Raw genomic sequence first — 16,338 nt, 5'->3', positions numbered from 1 at the left:
CACTGTGATTTGCAATGTGTCTCCTCCACAGCAGGTGAGGGGTCAGAGTTCATGGGGGAGGCACTGATCAGGGAGGAGAGTGTGGAGGCCGAGTCGATGGGGGACAGGAATCCAGACGCAAGGAGCCGGGGCCAGACAGACGAGGAGGAGCAGAGCGCCACCACAGAGCAGCAGACTCAGGAAACAGAGGTATGCAGTGCTAGAGTATGCTAAGGGTGCATTCCCACACAAGCTAATGGAGGAGTATGAGCTATGTACCTTTGTGAGAGTGTTTTGGTAGTGCGTTGTTTAGCACAACCTGACACGCCTCACCTCCGCTACTCCAACGCACCTTCCCTATTGAAATACATTGTGTTGGCTCGGTCATTTTACTCTGTGTTGCCCTCCCTGTGTGAATGCACCCTACTGCTAGGCTAACATCGCCATGCTGCAGACTTAAGAAACAAAGGTAGGCTACGCTGTTACATAACAGTAACTTTGAAGGGATATGTCTCAGTCAATGCTAACACCTTACAGCGTTCGTTAGCCTTCCTGTGTGTAGCATTGCTGCCACTAAACTATCCCAACCAGGAGACTCCCTCTGAGTGAGATAACACACTCAGGCCAACACATGCAACAGTGTAGCTTGCTATAGGATGTGTCCTCTAGTTAGTTCTGGGAACACAGTAAAGGTTTTCCTCAGACACTCATTGGGTGCATGTCTTTCAGTCTGTTGTGATGTATCTAACAGCCGTGTAAACCAGTGTGATGGGGGGTAGTGTTGATCTGGCTCTGTCCTGGAATGCCCTCGCCGTTTACTTGGGCTGTGCTCTCACTTTCTTTATTGGACAAACCAAGCCTTGTTAAATCAAGCCAGCTGTTAAGACAACTGTGTAGGGTTCATCTGAGGATTCTGTGGGGTAATTCAAAAGCGAATTATTCAAAAGCAACGCATACATAGTCAGTCTGGAGCCTGCTTCCATCCCCTTAACAGAGGAATGAGATTCATAAGATTTACGATGTGGTGTTTTGAATAGTCTGGTTGTCTACGGGCATGTGTGTGTATGTGTTAATGTGTGTGTGTTTTAATGGGTGTTTGTGTGTGTTAATGGGTATGTATGTGTGTGTTAATGTATGTGTGTGTTTTAATGTGTGTGTGTGTGTGTGTGTGTGTGTGTGTGTGTGTGTGTGTGTGTGTGTGTGTGTGTGTGTGTGTGTGTGTGTGCGTGCGTGCGTGTCTGCCTGCCTGCCTGCATGCATGCATGTGTGTTTATCTAAACGTGTGTGTGTGTGTGTTTGTTTAAAATGTGTCTGTGTTGTTGTCCTCTCCTGCCTGTAGGGTGAGTTCAGACTAGACCCCCTGCTGGAGAACCACGATGACCTCATGGAGAAGATCAACAGCTGGAACTTCCAGATCTTTGACCTGATGGACAGAACAGGAGGGAAGACAGGAAGAATACTCAGCTACGTCAGTACAACCACATACCAACCATATAGCAACCATCTATCTGTCTTACGCCATGATCTGTTACATCAGGTATTCCCAAACTGGGGCAATGCCGTCGGGGGTACGCCAAATAAAAATATGATTCAAATGTTATTTTTTATTTTACTTTTGAATTTTATTTTTTCAATTTTATAATCTTCACATTTTCAAACAGTACATTTATATTTTCCAACGGGGCTATACATTTGGGTGAGGTTTTTCTCTCTCGCCTGAATAGCCTCATTTCACTGCCAAAAATACAATTAAACCATCTAGTGTTCAGCCAAATAACAACACAATGTCAAATACAGGTAGCCTAGTCAAATAATTAACATCCAATCACACTAACCGTTACTTTCTCACGGGAATTCCAGTAACGGTCCGTATGTAGCCAAACGTAGCTGCTGCTCATGTTGGTATCTGTACCGATGGCGCAAAAGATGGCGCAAAAGCCGTGACAGGGAGACATAGTGCAGTTGCTCCCGACGCAACTTGGGTACACTGCAGCATCCACCGAGAGGCTCTTTGCTGCCAAGGGAATGCCTGACAGCTTGAAAGACGAGCCAGGTTGTGACAAACTCTCACTCATTCTTATGATTAATAAATGTATCGCATAGTGTGTGTGGCAGGCTTACAATGATTGCAAAAAACAACATTTGAGACTGCACGGACCCTGGTGCTAGAGGGGGTACGCAGCTGAGGTTGAATGTTTGAAGGGGTACAGGACTATAAGATGTTTGGGAACCACTATGTTACATCAATTAATATTTGAATAAGCAACACCTGAGTTGTATTCCAAATGGCACACTATTCCTTATATAGTGCACCAGAACCCATAGGGCTAAGAGTAGTTTTGTGAAGCAGCCGTTGAATGTATTTATTTGGAGAAACTCACTTGAATGATTGGTTTAAATGTTGAGAACGGTATGATCCCCATTACTGATATTTGCCTGAATGATATGCTCATGGTGTCCTTGGGGATTTCTCTATGTGCTGTTTTGAGTACACTGTTCTCCCAGTGTCTCACTGTCTGTGTCTGAGGGGAATGACTTGGTTAATGTCAAAAACATGTATTTGGGTTTTAAATTAATCTAGGTGTTTTATTTGTTGTCTTTCTCCCCAGGTGACCTACACTCTGTTCCAGGACACTTGTCTGTTTGAGATGTTTAAGATCCCTGTGAGGGAGTTCATGTCCTATTTCTGTGCTCTGGAGAACGGCTATAGGGATATTCCCTGTGAGTATAGTGCTGCCTGTGCTTTCTTCAGTCCAGGCACAAAGCCCATATTAACACTTGGTGTATTGTCTACTCAGATGTAGAAATGATCAGACCTGGGTGAAAAACATGAAGGTATGGGCCTCCCGAGTGGCGCAGCGGTCCACTTCATTGCAGTGCTTGAGGCGTCACAACAGACCCGGGTTCGATCCCAGGCTGTGTCACAACCGGCCAGTTACGAGAGTCCCATAAGGCGGCGCACAATTGGCCCAGCGGCTTCCGGGTTAGGGGAGGGTTTGGCTGGGGGGGGCTTTACTTGGCTCATCGCGCTCTAGCCGGGCACCTCCAGGCTGACTTCGGTCATCAGTTGAACTGTGTTTCCTCCAACACATTGGTGCAGCTGGCTTCTGGGTTAAGCGGGCAGGTGTTAAGGAGCGCGGTTTGGCGGGTCATGTTTGACGCATGGCTCGACCTTCGCCTCTCCCGAGCCCGTTGGGGAGTTGCAGCGATGAGACAAGATCGTAATTGGATATGACAAAATTGGGGAGAAAAAAGGGAAGGTGAAAAAAATATATATCAAAAATAAGAATTTGAATGGTGTTTAATTTAGCTTAATTACGCCAGTTTAGACTATTCCAGGCAGCTAAATCATTCCCACTTCAAGTATGATTTGAAATGATATACCCAGGTTGTCATGAAGTAGAAATTAATCCCAATAATAGGTCTACAGTTCACTACATACAGCAGGACACCATACAGGCATGCACCATCATATGTAATAGAAGCTTCTACCTCATGTACATGATGTGGTGAAGTATTACTGTGACTGATGTGTGATGTCCAGTGTGAATCTCTGCCTGTACTCAGATCATAACCGGGTCCATGCCACTGACGTGCTCCATGCTGTCTGGTACCTGACTACCCGGCCTGTTCCAGGGTTCCAGCAGATCCACAATGAGCATGTGACAGGAAGTGACACAGGTAGCACTATTTCTGTTCTCTTTATTTCATTTTGTATAACTCTGGACTTCCCCAAGCCCTCATTTATTACCACAATATGCCACATATTTATTAGCATAATTAGGCAAGACCACTCTAGATTTCATTTCGCTTATTATTGGATTTCTTCCGCACGATTTAAGCTTTTTAACACGAAACCAACTTCCAAATGTGCAAACTGCCCCAACTTAGATTTCTTGACAAAATATTTGTTATATGTATTTTTTAACAATATTTAAAATAATCTCCAAATGCATTTCAATAGCAATCTCCTCTTTCACATCTGATAAAGCTGATAAACCAGATGTTCAGACTGATTTTATACAGATTTTTTTATTTTATTTGTCATACGTCCTCCCCAATTTCATGGTATCGAATTGTTAGTAGCTACTATCTTGTCTCATCGCTACAACTCCCTTACGGGCTCGGGAGAGACGAAGGTTGAAAGTCATACGTCCTCCGATACACAACCCAACCAAGCTGCACTGCTTCTTAACACAGCACGCATCCAACCCAGAAGCCAGCTGCACCAACGTGTCAGAGGAAACACCGTGCACTGCACCCGCCCCGCCACAGGAGTCACTGGTGCACGATGAGACAAGGATATCCCTAACGGCCAAGCCCTCCCTAACCCGGTCGCAGCCGGTTACGACAGAGCCTGGGCACGAACCCAGGGTCTCTGGTGGCACAGCTGGCGCTGCAGTACAGCACCCTTACCCAGGAGGCCCTTATACAGATTCTTTATAAGATGCTTTTTAAATTATAACAAATTAATCTACAAGACCAACTTTAAAATGTTCAGACTTCTTTAAAACCTTTATAAACTAGAAACCATTTAAATTAGCATAGATTTACAAAACATGGATTCATTGTCAAGCATAGTAACACCGTGGTAGACATTTGAAATGCTACTGCTTTTTAACCATTTCAACTACAAACATTAAAACAACTTAAACATTTTCCAAGCAAACTATTTAAATGGTTAAGTATTAGTATAAAATAACCCACCAACAGCTGGTGGGAGGAGCTATAGGAGGACGGGCTCATTGTAATAGCTGGAATGGTATCAAACACATCACATATATGGAAACCACATGGTTTTCATTTACCTAGGCAAGTCACTTAAGTCACTTAAGAACACATGATTTGTTTCAATGACGGCTTAGGAACAGTGGGTTAAATGCCTTGTTCAGGGGTAGATTTTTTACCTTGTCAACCCGGGGATTAGATCTTGCAACCTTTCGGTTACTAGTCCAACGCTCTAACCACTAGGCTACCTGCCGCCCCATGTTTGACTCCGTTCCATGAATTTCATTACAATTTCATTACAAGCCAATACAATGAGCCCATTCTCCTATAGCTCCTCCTACCGTCCTCCTATAGCCCCTCCTCCAGCTTGTCTCAATCAATCCTTCTATCCATCTATACTTATTCAACTGAATTAATTAACATGAGGTTTGAATGAGAACCATAGAAATACACTGTTAACAAAATTAAGTTACAAGACCAACTTTAAAACATTCAGGCTATCCTAACTTAACATTTTCTAACACACCTTCATAAACAATAAACAATTTTAATGTATACAAATGTGCATACCACTTACTGAATTAAATTTGAACCATGATAATACAGTGGTATTCATTTCAAATGCTACTGTTCTTTTTGGAGACATATCTCCCTCACTAACTTTAAGCATCAGCTGTCAGAGCCGTTTACCGATCACTATACCTGTACACAGCCCATCTGTAAATGGCACACTCAACTACCTCATCCCCATATTGTTATTTTTTTTCTTCTCTCTTTTGCACCCAAGTATCTCTACTTGCACATAATCATCTGCACATCTATCACTCCAGTGTTAATGCTAAATTGTAATTATTTTGCCACTATGGCCTATTTTTTTGCCTTACCTCCCTAACCATACTACATTTGCACACACTGACTGTACGTTTGTTTATCCCATGTGTAACTCTATGTTGTTTTTGTCGCGCTGCTTTGCTTTATCTTGGCCAGGTCGCAGTTGTAAATGAGAACTTGTTCTCAACTGGCCTACCTGGTTAAATAAAGGTGAAATAAAAAATGTAAAAAAACTATTACAGATACATACATTAAAACAACTTAAAAACGTTTTAAACTATAACAATTCAAATTAGCATACATTGGCATTTAATAACCCACCAACAATAATAACTCTTGAACTGTTCAAGCTAGAGACACCAAACCAACTTTCACCAACTTTCATGTTCAGGGTAGGCTATTCAATCAATCAATCATTCAATTCTCCCATCTAGCTACTTTTTCTACTTTATGAACCAGTCAGTACCATTAGTATTGTATTCACTATAACTATAACTACTCTAACTTATTTCACAAACATAAATACTTTAAGACATGCTAGCAAGCACACATTTTCTTTAGGAAATTGACTTTTCTAGTTCTATGATAGCCTCTTGATGTACCAGTGTAGGCATTCCTGTAGTGTTTGGCCTTTTCTCGGCAGACACCAGATGGTTTAGTTTAAAATGCCAGGATCCCCAGTCCCATCCATGCTAATTATATTTTATGTACTGCATCTTTGATCCATCGGAAATGATTTAAGGCTCGCTTGCTGACTGATCCTTCAGTAGCTGCCAGAGGAGCAGCTGCCTTCTGATAAAGAGAGGGGGAGGGAAGGGTGGATAAACAGAGAGGGGGGAGATGGGGTGGTGAGCAAGCCTCTGTCGTGATAGAGATCTGTCTGTGCTGAGCTCAGCATGTTTATGGCATATTTTGGCCCTTTTAATCTTTCAAATGGAGTGCAGTAGTCTGAGTCACTGGGCCACCAGCTTAACCTGCCTGTAGAAATCCTACTCTACATACTTTGTTCTTAATGTGACACTAGTTCGCTGTTTTCACTTTATAACACAGTCAAATCATCTCCAGTAAACTCCAGTTATGATGTAGTTCCAGTGTGAGGTCCCAGTATGTCGTTGCTGAAAGCTGCTGCTCTTCTCTCTAGATTCAGACAGTGGGATCTCGCCGGGCCGGGTATCATACGCCTCCTCCAAGAGCTCGTCCATCTCTGACGACAACTACGGCTGCCTGGCGTGGAACATCCCTGCTCTGGAACTCATGGCACTATATGTAGCAGCTGCCATGCATGACTATGACCACCCCGGTCGCACAAACGCCTTCCTCGTAGCCACTAACGCAGCTCAGGTAAGTGTTATTATCCCAAAAGCCACTGCTCTACCATCTCAGCTAGCAAACCCACACCTGTTCAACAGGAAAACCTGTATCAGGAAGAGAAAGTTCAACCTATCCCGTCACTTCAGGAAGTGTTCCCATTTGTGTTCCCACACACTGTTAAGTCCTAGGAAAGGGGAAGTGTTGTGCTTGTGTCACAGACAGCATTCATTTGGTCCCTGTGACTCATGGATGAGATCTTTATTGGCCTTAAAGCTTCTACATAGACAGGTTCTAATCAGCCTTGGATCTCATGGTAAAAGCAATGAAGTGAGGGACTGGTATAATATTACACTTAGTTCACATGTCAGGGAAAAGTTCCCACAATTCCTAAGAATTCAGCCAATTCCTTTTCTTGCTACAACATTACAGCAAAGGTTGACAAACAAACTATACCACTATATAAAAAGTGTTTTGCACTATCATGACCTATTATAGGACTGTGCATACTGTCTAGGTTGTGTTTTCCAACCCTGGTCCTCCAGTACCCCCAACAATACACATTGTTATTGTAACTCTGGAAAGCACACCTGATTTAACTTGTTAACTAATCATCAAGCCCTCAATGAGTTGAATGAGGTGTGTTTGTCCAGGTCTGCAATGAAACTGTGTAATGTTGGGGGTACTGGAGGACCAGGGTTGGTAAACACTGGGCTATGTGATATGTGAAGCAACAGTTCTGGGTAGGCTATGTGATACTGTATAACAGGATGGCATGGCATTGCATTACATTGCTAACCTGACATGTGGGCCATGCCTTCCTCGTAGCCACTCACGCAGCTCAACCCTGACATATTGATTAACAGTATGTTGGCAGTCAGTCAATCACCCACCTGTCCACCAACATGTCTAGACCGTCTGCATTATTTAGTCTGAAGCACACTGACCCAATTTCCTTTCCCCTGCTCACCCCTCCCTCTTTTACCGTTCCCTTCTTCAACCTCCTCTTTCCTATTTTACCCTCTCCTTTCTTCTTCTTGTCCTCTGACCCACCCGCATCCCTCTCCACTCGACCTACCCTTCCTCCTACTCACTCTCTTCTTCCCTCATCCACTTCTCCTCTACCTCCGTCTCATCCCTCTGTTCCCCAGGCGGTGTTGTATAATGACCGTTCGGTCCTGGAGAACCACCACGCTGCTTCGGCCTGGAGCCTCTACCTGTCTCAGCCAGAGTTCAACTTCCTGGCCAACCTGGACCACGTGGAGTTCAAACGTTTTCGCTTCCTGGTCATCGAGGCCATCCTCGCCACAGACCTGAAGAAGCACTTTGACTTCCTCGCCGAGTTCAATTCAAAGGTTTGAGATGATGATGACGAACCTCACATTTTCAGAAAATCTGTTTCCATTCTGTTGATACTTTGTTTTTCCTGTCATTTCAATACTGGCAAAGGCAATAAAAATACGCCTTATCTTTATGGCTAATAGAGTTGATACTTAAAGGAACATGCTGGATCTCTGTTAGAAATGAGGAGCCTGGCAGTTCTAATCACTGTGTGAATGTTTGTGTTGCTATAAATAGGTGAATGATGTGAACAGTCCAGGAATCGACTGGACTAATGAGAATGACCGTCTGCTGGTGTGCCAAGTCTGCATTAAGCTGGCAGACATCAACGGGCCGGCCAAAGGACGCCATCTGCACCTCAAGTGGACAGAAGGCATTGTCAATGAGTTTTATGAGCAGGTATAGAACCCCTCCACTCTGCATGGCCCAGATGTCAGGTTTGCAATGTAATGCAATGCCATGCCTTCCTGTTATACAGTATCACTGATGCTGATGCTTCACATATCACATAGCCTACCCAGAACTGATGCTTCACATATCACATAGCCTACCCAGAACTGATGCTTCACATATCACATAGCCTACCCAGAACTGATGCTTCACATATCACATATCCTACCCAGAACTGATGCTTCACATATCACATAGCCTACCCAGAACTGATGCTTCACATATCACATAGCCTACCCAGAACTGATGCTTCACATATCACATATCCTACCCGGAACTGATGCTTCACATATCACATAGCCTACCCGGAACTGATGCTTCACATATCACATAGCCTACCCAGAACTGATGCTTCACATATCACATAGCCTACCCGGAACTGTTGCTTCACATATCACATAGCCTACCCGGAACTGTTGCTTCACATATCACATACCCTACCCGGAACTGATGCTTCACATATCACATAGCCTACCCGGAACTGTTGCTTCACATATCACATAGCCTACCCGGAACTGTTGCTTCACATATCACATAGCCTACCCGGAACTGTTGCTTCACATATCACATAGCCTACCCGGAACTGATGCTTCACATATCACATAGCCTACCCGGAACTGATGCTTCACATATCAAATAGCCTACCCAGAACTGATGCTTCACATATCACATATCCTACCCGGAACTCTTGCTTCACATATCACATATCCTACCCGGAACTCTTGCTTCACATATCACATAGCCTACCCGGAACTGTTGCTTCACATATCACATATCCTACCCGGAACTGTTGCTTCACATATCACATATCCTACCCGGAACTCTTGCTTCACATATCACATATCCTACCCGGAACTCTTGCTTCACATATCACATAGCCTACCCGGAACTGTTGCTTCACATATCACATAGCCTACCCGGAACTGTTGCTTCACATATCACATAGCCCAGTGTTTCCCAACCCTGGTCCTCCAGTACCCCCAACATTAAACAGTTTCATTGCAGACCTGGACAAACACACCTCATTCAACTCATTGAGGGCTTGATGATTAGTTAACAAGTTAAATCAGGTGTGCTTGTCCAGGGTTACAATAACAATGTGTACTGTTGGGGGTACTGGAGGACCAGGGTTGGAAAACACTGACATAGCCTACCCAGAACTGTTGCTTCCTTTTCTGCTGTCTGTTACTGCTAGAATCAACACAATGTCACATTTATCCCTTTACGAAGTGAAGTGAAATCAGATTAATGAATAAAACAATCTTAATTGACAAATTAGTGAAAATGTTTGTCTGCCTGTCTGTCGATCATCTACAGGGGGATGAGGAAGCCACTTTGGGATTACCCATCAGCCCTTTCATGGACCGCTCCTCTCCCCAGCTGGCCAAGCTGCAGGAGTCCTTCATCACACACATCGTGGGGCCGCTCTGCAACTCGTACGACGCCGCTGGCCTGCTCCCTGGCTACTGGATCGACGAGGAGCGCTCTGAGGATGAGGAAGAACAGGTGGAGGACACAGAGACTGACGAAGACGAGCTGGAGGAGGAGCTCGAACCAAGTAAGACGTCATTTTCTACCCTTCTGAATTGATATATGATCATGATTTGACACATTTATAATTTTAACATTGAGCATTTAACATTTCCATCAAGAGCAGGAGTTTTTTTTTCTTGCTAGTGCGACTAAAAAGCTTTGGGATGTTAAATCCTTTTTTGTGTGTGGTCCCATGCAGAAAGGAGAAACGGCCGGCGTCGGCTGTTCTGCAACATCATGCAGCACCTGACAGAGAACCACAAGGTGTGGAAGAAGACCATCGAGGAGGAGGAGAAGAGCAAGGAGAAGCAGCAGGCCGACAGCCTGCCTCTCAGCCTGTCCCCTTCGCCCTCCGACGACCAGATCCAGGTCATTCAGGAGGAGGAGGAAGGGGAGGAGCACCAGTAGCATGATGAAGAAGAGGAAGAGGAGGGACAGAGCCAGGATGCTCGGGAAGGGCGGAACAGTGAAGGCGAAAGTCCTTCAACTCCTCCCTCTTACACGCTCACACACACAAAAATATTTATACACAACACATACGTGCACACACGTACTATAGACATATACACAAACACATACACACACAGGATGACCCTGCTGGATCTCCACACGTTGAAATTGTCACTGTGCCGACACGCTAATGCAGTCATGTTGTTTTGAAAAAAGGCCTTACTACTGTGAGGGGATTCTTGCTGCAATGGTGGGAACCCCACTCCTATGCACTTTCACCCCATGGAGAGTAGACCAAGAACAAACACCAGAGCTGAGGACACTGGTGTGGAGAGGAAGAGAGGAAAAGGGTCTGGATGTGCCCTCCATGGTGATCTGGCTGTAATGCTGCCTTGAACGCAGAGCACTTAACTCTCCCTTAGGTACTAAAACAAATCCTATGATTTCAAATAAAGGAAAAGAAAAAACACCTTGACGTGGTTGACATCCGTTACCAAAGCGAACAGTTCAAATGTGGAAAGACAAGAGACTGAGACTGTTTCAGGCTCACTGTCAGGAATATTCTAGATCTATATATCAAATGTGCCTGTCTGAACCTTTACTGAGTCCCCTGGTCCAGACCCTAGGTTGGTCTGTGCAGTCCTCTCCCCTTGCTGGCGACACACTGTATCACTGACTCAGTCACAGAGACGTTGTGGAAATGAGCATTATACCTGCATCGTTTTTGATGCCTTTTATTCATGTGTACCACCTGCCTTTTATGTTTCCTTCTTCTTTTTATTGGTTTAATTTAGTTGGTGTGAGCGTGTGTGTGTGTGTGTGTGTTTTCTTCAGGAACGCTTGGTCGCAAGTCATTGAAATGTTTTCGGAGATGAGATGTTCTCTGTTGTTCCAATGGAGTGCTGTTCCAATGGAGTGCTGTTCCAATGGAGTGCTGTTCCAATGGAGTGCTGTTCCAATGGAGTGCTGTTCCAATGGAGTGCTGTTCCAATGGAGTGCTGTTCCAATGGAGTGCTGTTCCAATGAAGGGATGTTTTTTTTCTTTAGATTATATCTATTTTTTCACGGTTACTCAGGATTCTCGTGAAGTTGAATCATTATTTTGCAAGAATTTAAGTAATTGACTTTAAAACAGAATCTCTGTGATTTAAATAGTTTTTAAGCTTTGTATGAACAACTTGAAAAACAAACACATTCAAGCAATTGAACTGCTCCTCTGTGATAGAGCAAAGTATGTCCTGTGTTTCTGTCAACCTCCGCTGCCCCGCTGGCAGCGCCGTTGGCTTGATCTTCTAAAGACCTCACTGTAGAATTGGAATCCTTGATTGTCAGTTGACTGTAAAAGACCTGTTTGCAGCAAGGCAACATTTTGTACAGTAAAATCCCATGATTATTAATGTACCAGTATAGGTAAAGGTGTTTTTGAGTGCATTGCTGTTGGCATTGTTTTTACACCTTCATTTCATTTCAGTCATTCTACAGACACTGATGTTTTGACAAAAACTATAGATCTTTGCCAAACCCACAACCAGGCCAGGACTTAAGTAATCCAGGGTTTCACCTTCGTTTTGGTTTTATAGTGTCTTATTCTCTGTACCATAAGACGGTTTAATACTAATAGTTCTATATTTCTGTCTGTAAAAACTCTAGGCATTCCACTAGAAAAAGAGTTTAATGAAAGAGATGGCAGACCTGCAAGCCGAACTCACTTATCACCCTATCAAGTCATTTTCTCTGGAGAAGGAAGTTCTCAAGTAGGCAGTGTAATTCAAGCTAGTATATTTAAAGACAAAAAATATATATATAAATGTCCACATTTTACTACCAAACAAGTGTTTAGCCTCTGCACAAACAAATAATATCTGCATATAAATATAGTGTATAAATATATTATATTTTTGAATGAATCAACAGAATGCATCTGTTTTCTACACACAGCTGACATATTGTACAGAGACCCTGTAATTCTCATCCTGTTTCCCGAGTTTTTATCTGATACTACAGATGTTGAACTGTGGGGTTTGGTGTTTTTCTTTTGGGTTCAGCATCTCCCTGCTCCTTATCATAACCACTTTCTCTCTCAACTCTTGTGTTGTCTACTCAGTCCACCCATCCACCCAACCAGTGCCAAACTGTCCCTGCTCACTGCCCAACCTCTGGGCTCTCATACACTGGGCTTGCTATGGTTGGACCCAGAGGTCTCTCTGAGCTCCATGTCCCACAGCAGGCTCAAAGTGATGCTGGTGAAGCCCAGCCCAGGTGTTGTGGAGGAGAGCTCACGACTCCTAACCGTGGCCCTTCAGTCCGTTCGGGTTGAGCTCCACTGCATATCTTAAGTTCTGATGGTGAAGCCCAGCCCAGGTGTTGTGGAGGAGAGCTCACGACTCCTAACGGTGGCCCTTCAGTCCGTTCGGGTTGAGCTCCACTGCATCTCTTAAGTTCTGATGGTGAAGCCCAGCCCAGGTGTTGTGGAGGAGAGCTCACGACTCCTAACCGTGGCCCTTCAGTCCGTTCGGGTTGAGCTCCACTGCATCTCTTAAGTTCTGATGGTGAAGCCCAGCCCAGGTGTTGTGGAGGAGAGCTCACGACTCCTAACCGTGGCCCTTCAGTCTGTTCGGGTTGAGCTCCACTGCATCTCTTAAGTTCTGATGGTGAAGCCCAGCCCAGGTGTTGTGGAGGAGAGCTCACGACTCCTAACGGTGGCCCTTCAGTCCGTTCGGGTTGAGCTCCACTGCATCTCTTAAGTTCTGATGGTGAAGCCCAGCCCAGGTGTTGTGGAGGAGAGCTCACGACTCCTAACCGTGGCCCTTCAGTCCGTTCGGGTTGAGCTCCACTGCATCTCTTAAGTTCTGATGGTGAAGCCCAGCCCAGGTGTTGTGGAGGAGAGCTCACGACTCCTAACCGTGGCCCTTCAAGTCCGTTCGGGTTGAGCTCCACTGCATCTCTTAAGTTCTGATGGTGAATTGTGATGCCTCTGCCACCTCCCCCCACATTGTATGGCTCATTATGTTGTAAAGGTTTGTTTGTTGGCTTGTCACTGTGCAGTCTCACGAACCACAGTGTCCTCTAATGTTCTTGTCATAAAAGTCTCTATGAATGGCCGTTACCCTTATGTAGCATTGAGATATTGTATGTCTGTTGTAACTGTTCAACCATATCAAAATTGTGGGGAAATGATTTGTGTTATTTATAGCTGTCATAAAACACCATCCCTAAAAGAACTGTTCTCTCAAATAATTTTATTGATACATACACACACACACTTAATTGTAACTGTGTGTGTGTGGCGTAAAAATCCCCTTGAATGTAACTGTACTATAACTTTGTCCTTAAAGTGTTTAGATCCTCCTGCCAACAACCACAGTTGGAACACGGATGTTTGCTGAAATGACTGCAATGTTACAGTTTCAATGCACACAAACAAGGTGCTCATCCAGGCAAATTGGCAGTCTGTCTACCTCAGCATAACTTTCTGAGAAGTGCAGTTAGTAGTTAGAGGTATGCTGGGTGCCAAAAATAGCCAGAGACATTACATCAATATGAAATATTACCCAGTAAGTCTGATGTTTGCACAACACAGCATTGGATGTTTTTTTCTAGCCCTTTGGTCTTTTGAGTAGAAGTGAGAGGTCACTTAGAAGTGAGAGGTCACTTAAGGAAATGGGTGACGCCCCCCCAGGCTCAGCTCCAACCACATGAAGATTATTTATAGTGTCTGTGTATCCCTGGATGACCCAGTCTGGACACATTCTGCCGGCTCACTGCAAAAGTCCATGTCTGACTAGTCCTGTACTGTAGTTTAGATAGGTCTATGTTTTCTCTCCAGAAATGTTTCCTATAACCTATTGAGAGAAATACTGTCAGCATGTTGAAGAAAAATAACAAGCGGCATAAAACATATGTAACTTGAATTTGTCTTAGGAAAGGCACACCATAAACATTGTAAAAAAGGTAAGTGGAGTACCAAAACGACATTTTCAACAGATATTGCAGTAGCTTTCTGAGAGAAGGCTTTTCCATGGAAGAATCCCTAGAGATCGGGTTCATTGTTAGTTTAGACTGCTTGATATGGCACTGATCCAGACTAAACACCATGTCCAGAGCCTTCTAGGAAAAGCTGGCTGCTAGTCTACTTTGTTTCACTGTGCTGTAGAAACAGCTGAAACTACCCACTGGGAACAGACATCAATTCAATGTCTATTCCACGTAGGTTCAATGTAATTTCATTGAAATGACATGGAAACAACAATGATTCAACCAGTGTGTGCCCAGTGGGTAATGTTCCCATTTCTCATCTAGGCAGGCTGTGAGAGAGAAGACAGGGCTGTGAACCATCATAGAGGTCCATCCTGTCAATCATTGATGTAATCCCGCAGGGAAGATGAGACATTTGATTATAAGGACACATAAAAAGTAAATTCTAATTCAAGGTTAATTCATAGTATATGTTTGCATGTATTGTTTAAATATTCACACTTCTTATCTTCTCGATTAAACTTACTGAGAAGTTCCACCTGATAATTCAGGATCTCGCCAGTAACATTTCTGGTGATCCTGTGATTTTGCAAATGGTGCAGTGCAAACATGCAATTTCTCAGAAACAACCATCGGCTGATGTTTAGAATTCTAGCAGTTCTGTGTAAAACACAGGGTATGAGTCCAAGCTCTAGACCCCTGTTCTGTTCTGACTAAACCCCCAACCCCCCCACCCCTTCGGGCTGTGCCTTCTGAGAATCTGTCACTGCTGCCTGCGGACGGCGCAGATGGAGTAAGGCAGCGGCTGCAGTGTCATGCCCAGTTTGGGGGTGAGGCTTGGCACTGTGCCGGGGGGGAACTGCAGGTGGAAGCGCTGCAGCATGGTGGTGAAGAACAGGAACATCTCCATCCTGGCCAGATGCTCGCCCAAACAGTGACGCTTCCCTGAGGACAAACCACACAACGTGGATTGAGTTTTTGAAGATCATGTCATACTTTGTATCATCTACTCTACTCAGAGGAGACTGGTGAAGGGAGGACTGCTCGTCGTAATGGCTGACATGAAATCAACAGAAAGGTATCAAACCATTCCATTCCAGCCATTACAATGAGCCGTCTGCCGATTTAGTGACACCAGCTACTACTGACTACTGTTTTCCAGTGAACATTCAACCAATACAACATAACTATTGTACTCAATGTATCTGTTAAGTCATAGTAAAGGTCCTTTACTATCACTGTTATCAGCTGTTTAATATTTACCTTATTAGGATATAGGTTATGGCTGGGAAAAGGTTTACACTTGCATACACAGCGCAACTTGAGCAATAGAGGGAACCACATGTATGGGTGGTATGACTGAGAGAATTTGTTTTGTTTGAACTGACATGGTGGTGTTTTTCTGTCTTAACAGTACTTTCCTTTATTAATGGCAGCGTTGTAGTCTGCAATAGCCCCAGGGACAGGCTTGCTCACCAGTCTATTAATTTAGTGCTCAAATAGATTACTGGGCCTTCATACCCGTAAGGTTGTTGTAATACCGAAAAGGCTCTAGCTTTTATTACATTTGACTCATTGTAGGTAAAATGAAAAGAGATCATAGCTGGGGTATACAGTTAAATACATGCTCCGTTACTTTGGCAACTAAGTAAGTATTTTTCAATGTGTAGTTCATACATGCATAATCTATGAGCAGAATTACTGTCTTACCTCAATTAGACACGAAATCCCTAGTTTGAAAGA

General features: G+C 44.0%; 2 protein-coding genes across 3 annotated transcripts in view; one reads left to right on the top strand and one right to left on the bottom strand.

The window, feature by feature from the left end:
• LOC115121140 (cGMP-inhibited 3',5'-cyclic phosphodiesterase 3B-like) overlaps positions 1 to 13,841 on the top strand; it is a 129,412-nt gene extending 115,571 nt beyond the window's left edge. The window contains exons 8-16 of the mRNA XM_065012014.1: positions 32 to 189; positions 1,319 to 1,447; positions 2,589 to 2,700; positions 3,547 to 3,660; positions 6,680 to 6,879; positions 7,998 to 8,201; positions 8,425 to 8,586; positions 9,955 to 10,195; positions 10,370 to 13,841. Coding sequence (XP_064868086.1) covers positions 32 to 189; positions 1,319 to 1,447; positions 2,589 to 2,700; positions 3,547 to 3,660; positions 6,680 to 6,879; positions 7,998 to 8,201; positions 8,425 to 8,586; positions 9,955 to 10,195; positions 10,370 to 10,578 — 1,529 coding nt within the window. The 3' untranslated portion in view covers positions 10,579 to 13,841. The remainder of the gene's footprint in view (positions 1 to 31; positions 190 to 1,318; positions 1,448 to 2,588; positions 2,701 to 3,546; positions 3,661 to 6,679; positions 6,880 to 7,997; positions 8,202 to 8,424; positions 8,587 to 9,954; positions 10,196 to 10,369) is intronic.
• The window catches only part of LOC115121138 (vitamin D 25-hydroxylase-like), a 30,614-nt gene continuing 26,660 nt past the window's right edge, over positions 12,385 to 16,338 (bottom strand). The window contains exon 7 of one of the 2 annotated variants that reach the window (XM_029650165.2): positions 12,385 to 15,540. In XM_029650165.2, the coding sequence (XP_029506025.2) occupies positions 15,359 to 15,540 (182 nt within the window). In that variant the 3' untranslated portion in view covers positions 12,385 to 15,358. The remainder of the gene's footprint in view (positions 15,541 to 16,338) is intronic. The other variant, XM_029650163.2, reaches the window with a different exon arrangement.

Source organism: Oncorhynchus nerka, linkage group LG27 (assembly GCF_034236695.1).
Source record: "Oncorhynchus nerka isolate Pitt River linkage group LG27, Oner_Uvic_2.0, whole genome shotgun sequence".
In the NCBI taxonomy this organism is placed as follows: Eukaryota; Metazoa; Chordata; class Actinopteri; order Salmoniformes; family Salmonidae; genus Oncorhynchus; species Oncorhynchus nerka.
This window is presented reverse-complemented; position numbering and strand designations above follow the sequence as displayed.